The 14,842-nt window shown below is 60.2% G+C and overlaps 1 protein-coding gene across 3 annotated transcripts; it reads right to left on the bottom strand.

Moving 5' to 3' along the window:
- Window positions 1-4,713: 4,713 nt before the first annotated feature.
- Window positions 4,714-13,976, bottom strand: MATN1 (matrilin 1). 3 transcript variants are annotated; one of them, XM_084875689.1, is made up of 8 exons: window positions 13,458-13,976; window positions 11,485-11,831; window positions 9,640-9,862; window positions 8,457-8,582; window positions 7,665-8,081; window positions 6,705-6,857; window positions 5,772-5,851; window positions 4,714-5,221 (listed from the first exon to the last, which is right to left on the bottom strand). In XM_084875689.1, exons 1-8 carry the CDS (start codon window positions 13,549-13,551, stop codon window positions 5,171-5,173), a joined length of 1,491 nt encoding a protein of 496 aa, XP_084731815.1. In that variant the 5' UTR covers window positions 13,552-13,976; the 3' UTR covers window positions 4,714-5,170. The 3 variants fall into 3 exon arrangements, with proteins under 3 accessions (XP_084731815.1, XP_084731814.1, XP_084731813.1); XM_084875688.1 differs by lacking the exon at window positions 13,458-13,976 and adding an exon at window positions 12,859-13,036; XM_084875687.1 differs by lacking the exon at window positions 13,458-13,976 and having other exon boundaries at window positions 11,485-12,331.
- Between the last annotated feature and the right edge of the window lie 866 nt (window positions 13,977-14,842).

Raw genomic sequence — 14,842 nt, 5'->3', positions numbered from 1 at the left:
AGCCCACTAAGAAAGATGGCTTAACTCCGAGGTCCAAGGCAGTCCTAGGGAGCATCCGTTCCAGCGTCAGAAGACCATTTCCCTGAGAGAGAAACCGAGTCACCCCCTAGCGGCAGTGGGTGAACGGGAGGAGTAAGGACTTGGAGGCTAACAGGCCGGGGCAGTGGCCAGACCATACAACCCAGGGTGTCCAACTGAGTTTGAATTTTATCTCCGGAGCCAGAGGAGGCTCTTGAGCAGGGCTGTGACCTGGTCCGAGGCCACCCGAGGGGCCATCGCTCTGGGACCGATGTGCACAATGGATTTAAGAACGGACAGGAAGCCGAAACCGGTTTGGCTCAGTGGATAGAGCATCGGGCTGCAGACTGAAAGGTCCCAGGTTCGATTCCTGTCAAGGGCTTGTACCTGGATTGTGGGCACATCCCCAGTGGGGGGTGTGCAGGAGGCAGCTGATCGAAGTTTCTCTCTCATCGATGTTTCTAACTCTCTATCCCTCTCTCTTCCTCTCTGTAAAAAATCAATTAAAAAATATTTAAAAAAAAAAAAAAAAAAAAAAAAAAAGAATGGGCAGGAAGGCCGGTTCACCTGCTATCTCCCCACCTGTGGGAAAAGGCTAGATTTCCTTTCAACATAATGACTGAAGCTCAGAGAGGCCATGTTCTGGAAAGAAGCCTGACTTCAGAGCCAGGATTCCAGGGTTCGAACCCCAGCCCTGCCTGCGCTTGCTGACTGTGACACCACCACTGACAGCCTTGGTCTCCCCTTTTTGTGAAATCACTGAGAATTCTGACTTAGAAATGGCACCTATTCCCTGGCACCTCAAGGATGATCCGAAAATGGTAACACAGCAGGGACCTCACTCTGACTCTGACCCCCAAATCCTCTCAGGTTGCCAGGTCCCCATGCACAGACCTGGTCTGTCCCATGTCGGTATGCCCCCTGAGCTCCGGTGGCTGCGCCTCCAGCCTGCAGCAGCTCAGAGGAGGCAGGCCCAGCCCCGGCGGCAGGAGGCCCCCAGCAGCTCCTCTCTGCCCCCAATTGATTGCATTTGCATCTGGAACAGATGGCATGCTGGGCCTCCCCCTGCACCCTGTTTTTCACAGAGCACCGGGCTACGGGAAAACCGTGTAATTAAAAGAGGAGACTGCAGAACAATTCCCGTAGTGGGCTTCGCCATCTTCCCTCGCTTGTAAACCCATTAATGAACTGTAATTGCAAAGACAAACCTCTTGTTGAAACCTGGTAGCCAATTACGAGGGGCCCAGAGACTCCCATTGTTATCCAAGACATAAGGAAAGGGAAGGAAAAAAAATCCTAATTGGTCTAGTCCTGTTTATCTGTATTTTCAAAAATTAGAAATAAAAACCAACAAAAATATTGGTTACAGAGTAATGCACCGTCTGTGATAAGCCGGTTGCCCTGGGACAGGCCGCTCTCCTGCTTGCTGGGATTTGCTTATGGCCGTCTGTGAATGCAGCCGAGAGCAGGGAGATGAGGGAATGGGGTGGAAAGGGTGGGTTGCGGGGGGACCCGGAGTAGCTGTGGGGAGAATTATGATGAGTTAGACTCTCAGATGATGCGGGCTCCACCTTCCTCAGAGCCTGGAAACATGACCCTAGAAGAGCTGGCTCCCCACACACACACACACACACACACACACACACAGGGGCCAGAGAGACGCTGGACTCTAGTCCAGGCAGGGCTTCCTGCCCGACCTGACCCCCACCCCACCCTAGGGGACGCCTGTGGGTTCTGTCCACCAGCGCCCAGACGCTGGCATCTGATAACAACCCTCCTCCTCCTTGAGGAACCCCTGCTGGGCCTTCTCCATCCTCAGGGCCTGTGCCTGATCCCAGCCTGGACGGGCACAGGGCCCGCTGAGCCCAGGAGGCTGAATTCTGTGAACTCGGAGCTGGCGGGGCTGAGGGTGGGGCTGGGGGGGCGTCCAGGGGGCCTGCCTGGGTGTGAGGTCCTGGGTGTGAGGTCCTGGTGGAGACCAGAGGCAAGAGGACAGAGAGACCGAGGGCTGACGGCACTGCTGAGCCCAGCACCTCCCGCGGCACCTTCGTGGGGCCCCATCAGCCCCCTTCTTGTGCTTGAGCTGGTTGGTGTGAACTTTCTGTCACTTTAACCAGGAGCCCTAACTCGCCGTTCTGGCCCAGGTTTCTGGGGTCCAGTCCCCACATGGCTGCTTTCGCTGCGTCCCCACCAGCTGCCGTGCACTCTCCCTGCTGGATCAGGAACATTGCAAGCAGGCAGCAGCCCTCCGCTCACCACATGGCAATCCTGGGCCCAGGCCCCCTCCATTTGTTGCTCTCATGGACCATCCTGAGGCTCAGCCCCGGAGACTCCAGGTCCCCACTCACCTCAGCTCAGCCTGGACGGGGGACTGAGCTGGGCCTGACCGGGTCAGGGACCACAACAGCAGCCCCCGGTTCACCATTCTAAGCTTCTGGGCTGTGGCCTCTGGCAGCCTTTGCTCAGAGGGCCCCTCCCTGGCCCCCGCTTGCTGGGTGGGGCCCTCACTCCCTGCCCAGCTCCCACCTGCCCTTCTTTGGGGTTCAACCCTGCCCCTCTGCCCTTGGGCACCTGGATGCAGCTCCAGGCTCTTCCAGGACCTGGTCCGCCCTCTGCTGAGCTGAGCCTGCTGAGGGGAAAGAGAGGCCACTGGGACCTGCTGAGCACCTCCTGTGTGCCCGAGGCTGGACATTCATGGTCGCAGGCAGCAATGCTGGGTTCCCGCTGCTGCTGAGAAAGGGCTTGGTGCTGGGTAAACCTGGGAATCCAGCTCCTCACTCCCTCGGGCAGTCCCAGCACTTGCAAATGGTGGCACTACTGCTAGTGCCCAGGGTCCCTGGCAGGATTCACCAGGGCCTCAGCGCCACCGTCAGTTTCCCAACTCCCCCTGCAAATGAGGACTTGACCCAGCCAGGGACTCGCTGCTCCACCCAACAGCAGGCTGGCCATCCTGCTCAGAACCCAGCAGGCCAGCCTTAAAGTCATAGCACCTTCCTCAGCTGTGACATTGATCAGGGCCCCTGCCCATCCCAGCCGAGGCCGCTGCACAGCCTGCCTCACACCCATCTGAGTGTATGTGGGGAAAACATGAGCCCCATTTATTTTGTTCTTAATTTCTATTTATTGATGAGAGAGAGAGAGAGAGAGAGAGAGAGAGAGAGAGAGAGAGAGCCTCGCAGCCAGCTCTCTGAAAGCCACAGTCCCCTGAGTGGGTCATGCCGGAGGCCCCCACCTGGCTGAGACCCAAACAGTTGCCAGTGTGGATGGGCGCTGGGCCCAGCCAACCCACAGAACCGTGACAATAACAGAGGGGTGCTTTGAGTCCCCGAGTTTGGGGCGGTGGGTGACCCAGCAGCAGGTAATGGAAGCACCCGTGGACTGGAGAGCTATCGGCAGCCAGCAAAGCTGCTTTTCTCTTTCCTGAGGACGGTGGCCCAGTCTCCACACACCCGAAGAACATATAGGCCTCCCAGCTCCAGGGCCAGCGGCCAGGTCACTGGTGTCCCCGTGTCCAAACCCACTGACCAACCAGCTGGGCCCAGAGGCAGGCGCTGTGGGGTGGGAAGTGGGGCTGATCTCAGAGGGGAGTGTGGGCTGAGCATTGCCACGGGGTGTGTGACGAGGAGCCTCCTCAGATAGCAGAAACCCCTAGCCCGGGGCCAGGCACAAAGAAAGGGCTTAGCGTGGGGTGGCGGGTCCTGTCCCAGGGGCGCGTGAGGTGGGAGCTGTGTGATGTGGCTCCTGGGTGCTGCTGGGGGTTATTCTGCCTCCTGAACTGCCTCTAAGGAAGACCTTCCGGGACGCTCTGAGCTTCTGTGAATCTGGCGGCAGCACTGAAAACGCCCCATTAAACAAGAATGAGCTCAGAAAATGAGCTCAGCTCCCGCTGGGAGGCGAGGAGCTGGGTTTTCAGAGGGACACTGACCCTGGGGGCCGGGGGAGGCCGCAGGCCCCCCAGGTGTCGGGGGGGGGGAGTCAGCAGTCTTTCCCTTGTGCTGCCCCTGAGGTGGGGGTGCAGCTGTCTGTGTTGAGGGTCGGGGTGAAGCTTCAGCAGCACAAGGAGCCAACAGAGAGGACCACAGGGCTCCTGGGCCAGCCAGGCTCAGGCCGGGACCCTTCCCGTCACCGCTCTCACACACACTCACCTCAGGTACAGCCTGAACCCACTCTCTTTTCTCCAGTGATATGGGGGTGGCAGGGCACCCTGATCAATGTAAGTCCCTCGAGAGAAAGGACTATTTCATAGGCCACATCTCCCCACTGTCTGACATGGGGCCTGTGCTCTGTAAGTGTTTTTGTCTGCATGAGTGAATGAATGAATGAATGAATGAATGGGTTTGATCAGGAGCCACTGCCTTCTCCGTGTCCTTCTTTTGCTGTCCTGGAGTCCTGTCTCTCCATCAGACCCAGTGCTGAGCCCGTCATCTCACCCTCAGACACCCGGCTTCCCCAGCTGTGAAATGGGATGAGTCACTGGGTGGACGAGATGAGAGCATAGAAGTGAATGTGTAACCGAAAAGGCAAGACCACTGTGAGCGGGTGACAGGCTTCAGAGCAGTCGCTGTCATCACCGTCACCACCTCTGCCATCGTCCGCCATCGCCCTGTCCCCAGCCATCCTTCCTTCCGCTCCCCAAATAACCACACTGCCTCGGGCCCATCCAGCCCTTCGTTAAATCACATTTAATTGTTTTTCAAAAGGAATGGAGAAGTCAGAGAGATTCACAGCACTCACAGTCAGGGAGGGGGTCTAACAACAGGAATATATTAAGCTTTCGGTTAAAAAAATGCAAACGCAGTCCCAGTTACTTTTGCCCTTGTGTTCTCACTCATGCATAGCTCCCAGACACACATATGCGCGTGCACACACACACACACACGCATACACGCACAAACATGCACACATATATGCACACACATACACATGCATGCATGCGGGCTCCAGCACTCGCACTCACTCACCCACACACACCCTGGCAGGGTTCCAAGGCTGGTGGACGAGGGAGAGGCTGCTGCCATCCCAGGGCCTGCCCCTCCCATGCCCCCTCGCTAAGTGACAAAGCTAGACTAAACTCGGGGCTCTAGGGGGCACTCCGGACTCTGTGGGCCGAGCCGGGGCGGGGAGATGGAGAAGCCGCAGCAGGACAAGGGCCTCAGACGATCCTGTTCTCCATGACGGCCAGCCGCTTGCTCACAGCTTCCAGTGGGCGGAGTCAAGGAGAGGTGCATGTGGACCCAGCCACTTCCTGTTCCTGCAGAGTACCCCTCTTCCAGCACTTTCACCACCCCGGAATTTACCATCCGCTGACCTCAGAATGGTGCTCTCCAAACACAGCTGCAGGCTTCGGCCTGCTGGTCCCCACCTGGTCCTGACCCAGCCAGGGGAGCTGCTCGATGGGCCCAGCCCATCTGAGTGGGAGCTGGTGTTGGTCACGTCACCAGGAGCCTGAGAAGGGGGAGTCCGGGCACCATGCTTTCCAGTGTGTGTCCATCTCTAGATCCTGACCTGTGCCTCAGTTTCTCTGTCTACCCTCTAGGACCCTCTGCTTCTGATAGGGTCAGTATCAAAGCTGGTGTCAGCCTACCTGGCCAGAATCAAGCCTGCCTTCTGCAGGGAGCAGGCAAGGAGGAGCCCGCCCCAACCCCATCACAGCTCCCCTCCCCACCATGCCTGCCCCCTCCACCCCTCACCCCTCACCCCGCCTCCTGTCCCCATCCCTCCCCTTCCCTGCATCGGCCTCTGGGAAGGATATGCTTCCTGGTCAAGGCCTGCAGCAGCCCCTCCACTTTGGCCTGGAATTTCACAATGGACTCACATTCGCAGGGATCCTCCTCTGGAATGGACAGGAGGTAGAGAAAGACAAGGGGATGTGGGGGTTGCCAGGCAGGGAGGTGGGGTCGTCACTGCCCAGGGCCAGGACTAGGGAGTCTTGCGGGAATGTGTGGCCCAGGACTTCTGAGGGGGCAGACATACATAGAATCCTTGAGACAGAGCCCCCGGGAGTGATGGAGGGTGACCCCTGAATGTCTTCCTGACCCCCCAGAGCCCTGATAAAGAACTCCAATAGCAGCATCACTGCACTGAGCACCTACTAGGTGCAGGGCACTGCTGTCGGGAGCCTTTATGTCATCATGGTGACTCCTCACCCCCATCCTTTGTGTGTAAATTCATTAACCCCGTGAACAAAGGAAGAACCTGAGAAGTAAAACAGCTTGTCCATGGCCAACAGGTAGTCAGGGTCAAAGCAAAGATGCAAATGCAGACATGTCTGGCCCTGGAGTCCACACTCTGCCCCTGGGGACCAGCTGGCAAGGTCACCAGGCAGGGTCAGGGGAGGTGGCAGGATTCAAACCCAGGCTCCTCCAGTTATTAACAATTGTTTGATCCCTCTGGCCTTGGTTTTCCTACCAGTAAACCGAGGACAAAAATATCCCTCCCGCATAGAAGTGCATGATTTAATATCTGGAGAGCACTGAGGGCAGCGTCACTCGTGTGATGAGCATTCAATAAATGCATGTTTGCTGGTAGGAAGAGTTAGACTGGCCAGCCCACCTCCTGGGTCTGCCAGCTCCTGGTGCCACCCCATCTCCTGCTTCTCCCCACCCACATCCAGCTGCAGGGTGGCTCCACGCCCACCCCAGGGCCCTCCGGCCCCTCCCGTCCACGCCCGCGCCGGCCTCACTCACCCACGCAGATCTTCTTCTGCAGCTTCATGCCGATCTGGCTGATGGTCTTGAAGTCCGCCGTGTAGAAGTAGTGCTCGGCCACGGGCTCCGAGGCGATCTCCCTCAGCTCGTCCTCCACGGCGTTGCCCACGCCCACGGCGAACATCTTAAAGCCTGCGGGAGGGACCGACAGTGAGGGCGGCGGTGGGGCAGGCCGCGGAGGCTGAGCCTCTGGGCGGATGCCTGGGAAACCAACTCCAGACACCTCCTGGTGGCAGCTGCTGGGAGTGCAGGCACGATGCCTGGGACAAAGACAGTAGAATTACTGAGATTCTACTGTTTGCCAGGCAGGTGCTGACCCCCTGCCTGGGGGCTCTGTCACCTCATTTAACTCTCATAACCACCACCTGGTGGTTATCGTTTTTCCTCACCCCATAGGCAATAAAACAGGGCTCAGGTTTGTCCTTTCAAGCCATGGGTATGTTCTTTCTTTCTTTTCTTTTTTTTAAATATACTTTATTGATTTTTACAGAGAGGAAGAGAGAGGAACAGAGAGTTAGAAACATCGATGAAAGAGAATCATCGATCAGCTGCCTCCTGCACACCCCCCACCGGGGATGTGCCCGCAACCAAGGTACATGTCCTTGACCAGACTCGAACCAGGGACCCTTCAGTCTGCAGGCCGACGCTCTATTCACTGAGCCACACCGGTTTTGGCTATGGGTATGTTCTTGGGAACACTCAACTGGAACAGTTCCAACCCCCTCCCACTAAAGGACCATCAGAAGCAAGCCACCGACCCTTCTGGGGCCTCCACCTTGTCAACCGTGTAGGAAAAACATGGATGAACCAGTCCTTCCTCTTTTACATGAACCGGGACTTGGGCATGCAATCAGAATAGACACTGAGATCCCTTACAGGGGGGTTATGCTATGCACCCCCGGCCATCGTGGCGTTCGGGGTCCAGGTGGGCGCACCTACCGAGGTCCTTGGCCTTCTTGGCGGCATCGTTGATGTAGTCCTGGCTCCGGCCGTCGGTGAAGACGATGCCCACCTTCTGGGCGCCGGGCCTGGCCCCGCTGGACACGGCGAAGGAGTTGTCGACGAGGTACTTGAGGGCGGCCCCGGTCATGGTGCCCTTCTCCATGTAGGACATGCCGCGCACGGCCGCCTTGATGTCCTTCTTGGTGCGGTAGCGGCCCAGCGGGAACTCCTGGCGCACGGAGCTCGAGTACTGCACCAGCCCCACCTGGGCCAGCGTGTCCGACACGTCCAGCGTGTCCACGATCTGGTTGATGAACTTCTTCACCAGCTCGAAGTTCTCGGGCCGCACGCTCTTGGACCCGTCGATGAGGAAAACCAGGTCGATGGCCGAGCTGGCCCCGCCGCCGCTGCAGACTGGGGAGGGCGGACAGGCAAGGGGATGGAGCTGAAAGGTCATCATCCGTCCGACTGTTGGCCGGGCACCCAGCACACACCACACTCGGTGTGGAGGGTCGTCTGGTCACCTTACTCTAACTCTCTCTCTAAAGCCAAAGTTTACAGCTGGCACATCCTAAGCTCAGAGGTAGTAGCACCAAGACATGAGCTCAAGATGAGTGCCTCCCTCCACCGCACCAAACCACCAGCCATGGTGTGAAAAAGAGGACCTATCGCCTCTGCAGATGGGTCCAGAGGCAACGTGTGGGAAGGCCCTGATGGACCGAGAAGTGGCCGAGACCCCCGTCCCTTCCTGAGCCCCTCCCCAGGGCCGCCCAGGTCCAGCCCACTGACCGTTGCAGGTCTTGCCGTCACTGTTCAGGGTGAAGCCCTCACGGCAGGCGCAGGTGTAGGAGCCCGGGGAGCTGACGCACACCTGCTCGCAGTCATGGTCTCCCGTGGCGCACAGGTCTGACACCACTGCGGGGACAGGAGGGGGATCTCACCGTCACGGGGCCTGAGTATCTCAGCCAGGGTGGGCCCTCACACACTCAGGGAAACGGAGGCCCCTGCCGGGTGGGGTCCAGCCCCGGAGCTCAGCCCAGGGCCGGAATCACTGCCCCAGGGCTGACATCCCCGAAGAAATGCTGATTATAAAACCAGAACTTCCTGCCGAAACCCATTTGGCTAAGTGGATAGAGCATCGGCCTGCAGACTGAAGGGTCCCAGGTTCGATTCCGGTCAAGGGCATGTAACTTGGTTGCAGGCACATCCCCAGGGGGGGGTGTGCAGGAGGCAGCTGATCAATGTTTCTCTCTCATCGATGTTTCTAGCTCTCTGTCCCTCTCCCTTTCTGTCTGTAAAAAAATCAATAAAATATATATTAAAAACAAAAAAAAAAAAAAAAAAAAAAACAGAACTTCCTGCTAAAGAGGTAAAGGCCACAGGGACCAGGGTGCACCTTGCCCTGCTTTGCTCGCCGCTGTATCCCACGTGTGGAGAAGAGCACACGCAGCGGAGAAGGCAGCTTGGATAAGAGGTCTGACCTGCATTGGGCACCTGCCACCCGCGGAGCGCTGCACCAGGCGTCCTCTCATGGGCTCCTCACACTCAGGTGCATGTTTTCCTCGGACCCATTTTCCAAATGGGAATATTCTCACCCTGGCCCCGCCCATCCTACTCGAGGCCCCGCCCCTTATGACTGTCACGTCCCAAACCCACCTCCCCTCTTTGAAGGACTAAACCTCCCCCGCCCAGTGCCCACGCCGCTCACATCCTCCCCACCGCAGAGCCCTGGCACCCAAACCCGCCGTCATCACACGCAGGATTTTAGTGGATTCCCGCCCCTCCTTGTCCCACCAGGCCCTGCCACATAAAAAGGGTTCTTGGATGGCCTCTCCCCAGCTAACCTTCTGCCGGGGCTGAGGACCGGCCAACAGATCGGCACCTCCGCCCCAGAGGCTGGCTCCATCTCTGCCCTGACCTTATAAACCCTCTTCCCCGCTTCCACCCCCCTCCACTCCCACTCCCCACGCACAGCAGAAGGCCTCCTGGAACTTCTTGGACAGCTTCTCGATGACGTTGTAGCTCTCCACGTAGTCCACGTGCTCCTCCTGCGGCTCGCTGGCCATCTGGCGCAGCGTGGCCTTGTCCACGCGGCCCACGCCGATGGCGAACAGCTCCACGCCGCTGGCCCGGGCCCGCGCAGACACGTCCCGCACGCTGTCCTGGGGCCGCCCGTCCGTCACCACGATGACCACCTGCGGCAGCGGGACACGGTGAGGCGCTGGGCCGGGCCGGGCGCTGGCGGGGAGGAGGCGGAGCCTGGCCGGGTGCAGGTGGATCCAGTCTCTCCCCCACCCCCACCCCCCACCCCAGGGCTCTCCCCCGGGGGAGAGACCGAGGCCAGAGGACGAGACAGGTGTCCTCTGACGGAAAGAGAGCAGGCTGAGGTTTCTCCCGTCTGGCTGGGGTGTCTGATGTCTCCCGCATCAGGCAGACAGAGGTCAGGACCGGGTCTCCCCACCCCTATCCCCACCCACCCATCCACCCCCCAGGCTGGGGCCTCTCAGGAGGCCCAAGTGTGCCAACAGCCTGCCGTTCTGCCTTTTGGCCACCAGAGGGCGGCAGAGGGAGGGCCTTTCCCACCTACGTAGATGCCCATCCGAGGAAAGAAGGATGCCACCTTTCTCCCTCCCTTCCCAGGTGCTAGATCAGGGGTCCTCAAACTTTTTAAAGTGGGGGCCAGATCACGGTCCCTCAGAGAGCTGAAGAGCCGGACTATATGAACTACTAATTCCTACTGTAACACCTCGGCTGCGCTCACTGCCCAAAAAACCTGGCGGGCCGGATCAGACTCCTCTGAGGGCCGCATGTGGCCCGCGGGCCGTAGTTTGAAGACCCCTGTGCTAGATGCTGCCTGCTGTCCTCCCACAAGGCTCCTCTGTTCTGCACCTGAGAAGGGAGACAGAGGGGACCCTGGCGCCGAGCCAGGCCCTCACCTCCCCCTGCCAGGGCCTGCCCTGAAGCTCTGCCAGAGTCTGGGACCCGGCATCCAGCCCCCTTGGCTGCTTCTCAGCTTCTGACCTGGATCTGCTTCTGATTCCTGGGTCCCCACCCCTGGCCCGGGTGCCCACGCCCCGCCCTGTGGCCTGCAGTGGAGTGGGGGACATTGCCTTGTGTGTCTGAGCCCCCGCCCTCGAAGGCGTATTAAATAAACCATCAGCTCACGCACAGGGGGCTCGCTAGGTGCCACGCACTGTTCTGAGCACTTGGTGCTTATAAACTCGTTTAGTCCTCCTAGGATAAGATGGCCAGACGTCCAGCTTTTGGCGGGACAGTCCCGATTTTTAACAATTCTTCCAAAAATTGGGACTTTTTTTAAAACGCTGCTGGAAGCAGGACAAGTTGTTAAAAATTGGGACTGTCCCGCCAAAAGCGGGACGTCTGATCACCTTATCCTAGGTGCCCCCTGAGAAGGCGTATGTGACCCCCATTTTACAGGCGAGGAAACGGAGGCACGTGAGATGAAGTCAGTCTCTCAGAGGCTAGTGTGGTGGAGCAGGGACTTGAACCCAGGCAGGCGGGTGGTGATGCCCATGCCCTTGACCATCCCGTAAAACATCTGAACTGTCTCACTCTGCCTTCGAGGAGCCCAGACCGGCTGGGAAGCCAAGGTCAACTAAACGGATATACTCAAGTACATCCCCGGGGTCCGAAGGGTGGGGAAGGTGGGTTCGGCTCTGCCACGGCTCTGCCTGCCCCCCAACTGCAAATGGCCACCTGGCAGGGGCTTTGGGAGAATCCAAGGGTCCGCAGGCAAAGCTCTCAGCACCCAGTGGGGCCCCAGCAGGGGGGTGGGGGTGGGGCAGGGGGCGTGTACCTTGCTGATGCCCGGGGACTTGGTGCGGCCGCCCTCGGCGTCGCTCAGGGCCCGGGTGATGGCGAACTGGATGGCCAGGCCGGTCATGGTGCCGGTGGACAGCGGCCGGATGCGGCGCACGGCCTGCAGCAGCGCGGCCTTGGACAGGTGGGCGCGCAGCGGGAACTCCTGCTTCACGGAGCTGGCGTAGTTGACCACGCCCACGCGGGTGGCATTGGGCCCCACGTTCAGCGACTCGATGACCTGGGACAGGAACACCTTCACCTTCTCGAACTCCACGGGCCTCACGCTGCGCGAGCTGTCCACAACAAACACCAGGTCCGTGGGCCGGGTCCGGCAGAGGTGCCCTGGGAGGGGGAGGAGGAGGAGGGAGGAGGAGGCAAAGAGCAAGGGGCAGAGGTCAGAAGGCTGGACCAGACACTCAGGCGACGGGGCAGAGCATCGGGGGCTGCTTAGACCCTGACCGGAGGCCTCGGGCAGCGTAGACGGCCCTTGAGCCTTGACCAGCATGTGGACTCTCAGCCTCACAGCTCAGCTCCTGGGGGAGAGGCTCAGACTCTGGCCTTGGGTAACCCGCTTCACCTCTCTGAGCCTCGGTTTCCTCGTCTGTGCAATGGGCGGATAACCCCTCCCTTACAGGATCCTTTGAGGACGAACAGAAGTGCACATGGGGCGCCAGCCCAGGGCTGGGCTCAGGGAGCTGCGGAGGCTGGCTGCCCTTTAAGACCTGCTGCTCAGGTCTGTCTGTGCCCAGAGAGGCTCCACGAACAAGGAGCAGCTGTTCCTCCGAGCCGGGCCACAGGACACCGAGGGTGGGCCCGCCGGGGGGACGGGGCCCTGAGGCCCGGCGCAGCGCCTGTCAACACGGGCTCTTTCATCTGAACATCAGAGCAAATCCCCGGGCGGACCCGTCTCCCTCCCTGGCGCGGCCCGCTGGCTGGCGTCCCAGGACAGGGGAAGGGGCAGACACGTCTAGGAGCCGCCTTGGCGGCCTGGCCGGGTGGGGGCCCCCAGGACACCCCCCAGGAGAGAGGTCTCTCCAGCCCTCCTGGGAGAATGACTACCGCTCGATGAGGTCACCGGCCGGAGCCTGCGGCCAGCGAGCCTCAGGGCAAAGGCTGTTCCCTCTCTAGCCACAGGGCGTCCAGACTGAGCCCAGCTGCTCCCAAATAAGGATGCAGGAAGGTGCTCTCGGCGGCCCCGGGTCCCAGCTCCCTGCCCCAGTTCCCTCCCCAGGCATCAGCGTTCCCCACGGGCCTCAGAAACGGCCTGGCAGCCCCTCCCTGGTGCCCTCTAGCTAATGGCACAACGGGTAAACTGAGGCAGAGAGGGAGAGGGAAACGGCCGCAGCATAAAGCAAGAATGGATCCAGACCCAGAAGGCTCTGGGGCTCTCTCACTGTGTGGCCGTGGGTCCTCCCCTGGGCAGCCTCAGTTTCCCCATCTGTAATGGAAGAGTTGGGTGTTCGTGGATTCAGGGGCTGGAGCTCTGGAAAGGGTACAGCACGCATGGAGCCCCATCGGGATGTGCCGGAAGGGCTGGTGACCAGACATGGAGCCCCCACCCCCACCCCCACCCACAGGTTCACTCCTCACAGAGCCACACGCTCGGCCCCGGGCTCGGGGCGGCCCCAGGTGTCCGCAGCCCTCTGCGTCGCTTCTGTCCTCAGAGACCCGAGAGGCAGCAGTTCCTGCAGCATGAACGTCCCTGCGGGCAGCCAGGGCCTGAGACACCCCCAGGAAAGACCGAGGGCTCCGGGGAGAAGTTTGAGGGTCACTCCAGGCTGAGGGTCCCCCCAGCCCTGGCCCTCAGGCGCGTCCCCATCTCTGTCTGCTCCCGGGCCGGCCGCCCTGCCTCCCCGCCCTCTCCTCCTCTGGGATCCCGTTTGCTCTCTGCCCACCTCAGTGCCCAGTCCCCGGGCTGCTGGTCAGGGGCCAGTCGTCCAACGCCCCCCACCTCCCTCGGCCCCTCACCTCTGGGCTGGGGGGCCAGGCCGTGCGTGCGCGGGGCCAGGGGCAGCAGCAGCAGGAGGCAGGGCAGGAGGACGGCGCCGGGGATGACCCTCATGGTCCTGGCAGCGCGGGCAGCGGCCGGCACAGCTGTGGAGGCCCGGTGGCTGCGGGTCTTATCAACCTTGCCGCCCAGCCTCCCGGCCAGGAGGCCCTGCCCTGCCCCCGGCCTCCTGGAGGGGTGGGGCCGGCTAAAAGGGGCTGTGTGAGTGCGGCGTGCTTCCCTCCCTCCAGAGCGGGAAGGGAGGAAGCCGGAGAGGGCTGGAGAGGCCCCCGTAACCACAAGGCCTCCTTTGCTTCCAGAAGCAGCCCGAGCTGCAGCTGCCGTGCAGGAACTCTCAGGTGGGTGGAGGGCGGCCCCTCATCACCTCCCGGGGCTGGAGCCCGAGCTGACCTGAGGCCGCGACTCCCCGACCAGGGAGACCCGCGTCCTGGGCCTCACGCCCCAGCCCCGCCCTGCGGCCCTGCCCCACACCCCGATGCTCCTCTCACCTGCAATGTCAACCCCAACGTTCTCCTTAGACTAGGGGTGTCGAACTCAATCAGAGAAGGGGCCAAAATCTAAAATCCAGCCTAAATCGCGGGCCGAATGGTTTACTAAACAGTCATAAACTGACAATGTCATAAACTGACAGCGGAGTGCAGTGATGACAGCGCGGTGCGGGCCACATTGCAAGGCCTGGGGGCTGGATTTGGCCCGCGGGCCTTGTGTTTGACACATGTGCCTTAGACTAAGGTGACCGGGTGTCCCGCTTTTGGCGGGACAGTCCCGATTTTTAACAATTTGTCCCGCGTCCTGAGGCGTTTAAAAAAAAAAAAAAAAAAAAAAAAAAGTCCCAATTTTTCTTTCACTTTTTTAAAACACGTGGGGCACGGGACAAATTGTTAGAAAGCGGGGCTGTCCCGCCAAAAGCGGGACGTCTGGTCACCTTACCTTAGACACACTTCCCCTCTCCGGCCTCAACTACCCCCTGCCTCTCCCCGTGAGCCCTGCTCTCCGGCTGCACCTTGTCCTCAGAGCTCTCTCCAAGCCTTGGCCCTCACAGGGCAATCTGCCCAGGCCGTCCTTCCTCCCACCCACCCTGCCAAACAGGCTCTTCCAAGACCGTAACTGGCGTCACGGGTACATTCGCACTTGGAGTGTGCCGGGCAGCACAGACCGGGGGCGGATGAGCGGGATTTGCGATATGCCACCTGTGTGACCGTGGGCCAGCGGCTTCCCCTCGCCTGCCTCCTAGAGTTCATTAGAAGAGCAGAGGTATATGAACGATCTCGTTTCATCCTCTGGACAGTCCTGTGAGGCAGCTACTGTGATGACCCTGATTTCCCGGAAGAGGGACTGGAAAACA

This window comes from Pipistrellus hanaki (assembly GCF_964339955.1).
Source record: "Pipistrellus hanaki genome assembly, chromosome: 2".
Lineage (NCBI taxonomy): Eukaryota > Metazoa > Chordata > Mammalia > Chiroptera > Vespertilionidae > Pipistrellus > Pipistrellus hanaki.
This window is presented reverse-complemented; position numbering and strand designations above follow the sequence as displayed.

What these genes read in the sequence shown, in the direction of transcription:
- MATN1 (XM_084875687.1), bottom strand. Translation starts at nt 11,994, where the DNA reads ATGCTGGTCAAGGCTCAAGGGCCGTCTACGCTGCCCGAGGCCTCCGGT. An exon ending in GTTCCAGGAGGCCTTCTGCT is followed by an intron (nt 8,583 to 9,639) that starts GTGCGTGGGGAG and finishes CTGTCCCCGCAG; the next exon opens with TGGTGTCAGACCTGTGCGCC. An exon ending in TGCAGGCCTTGACCAGGAAG is followed by an intron (nt 5,222 to 5,771) that starts CATATCCTTCCC and finishes TGACTCCGCCCA; the next exon opens with CTGGAAGCTGTGAGCAAGCG.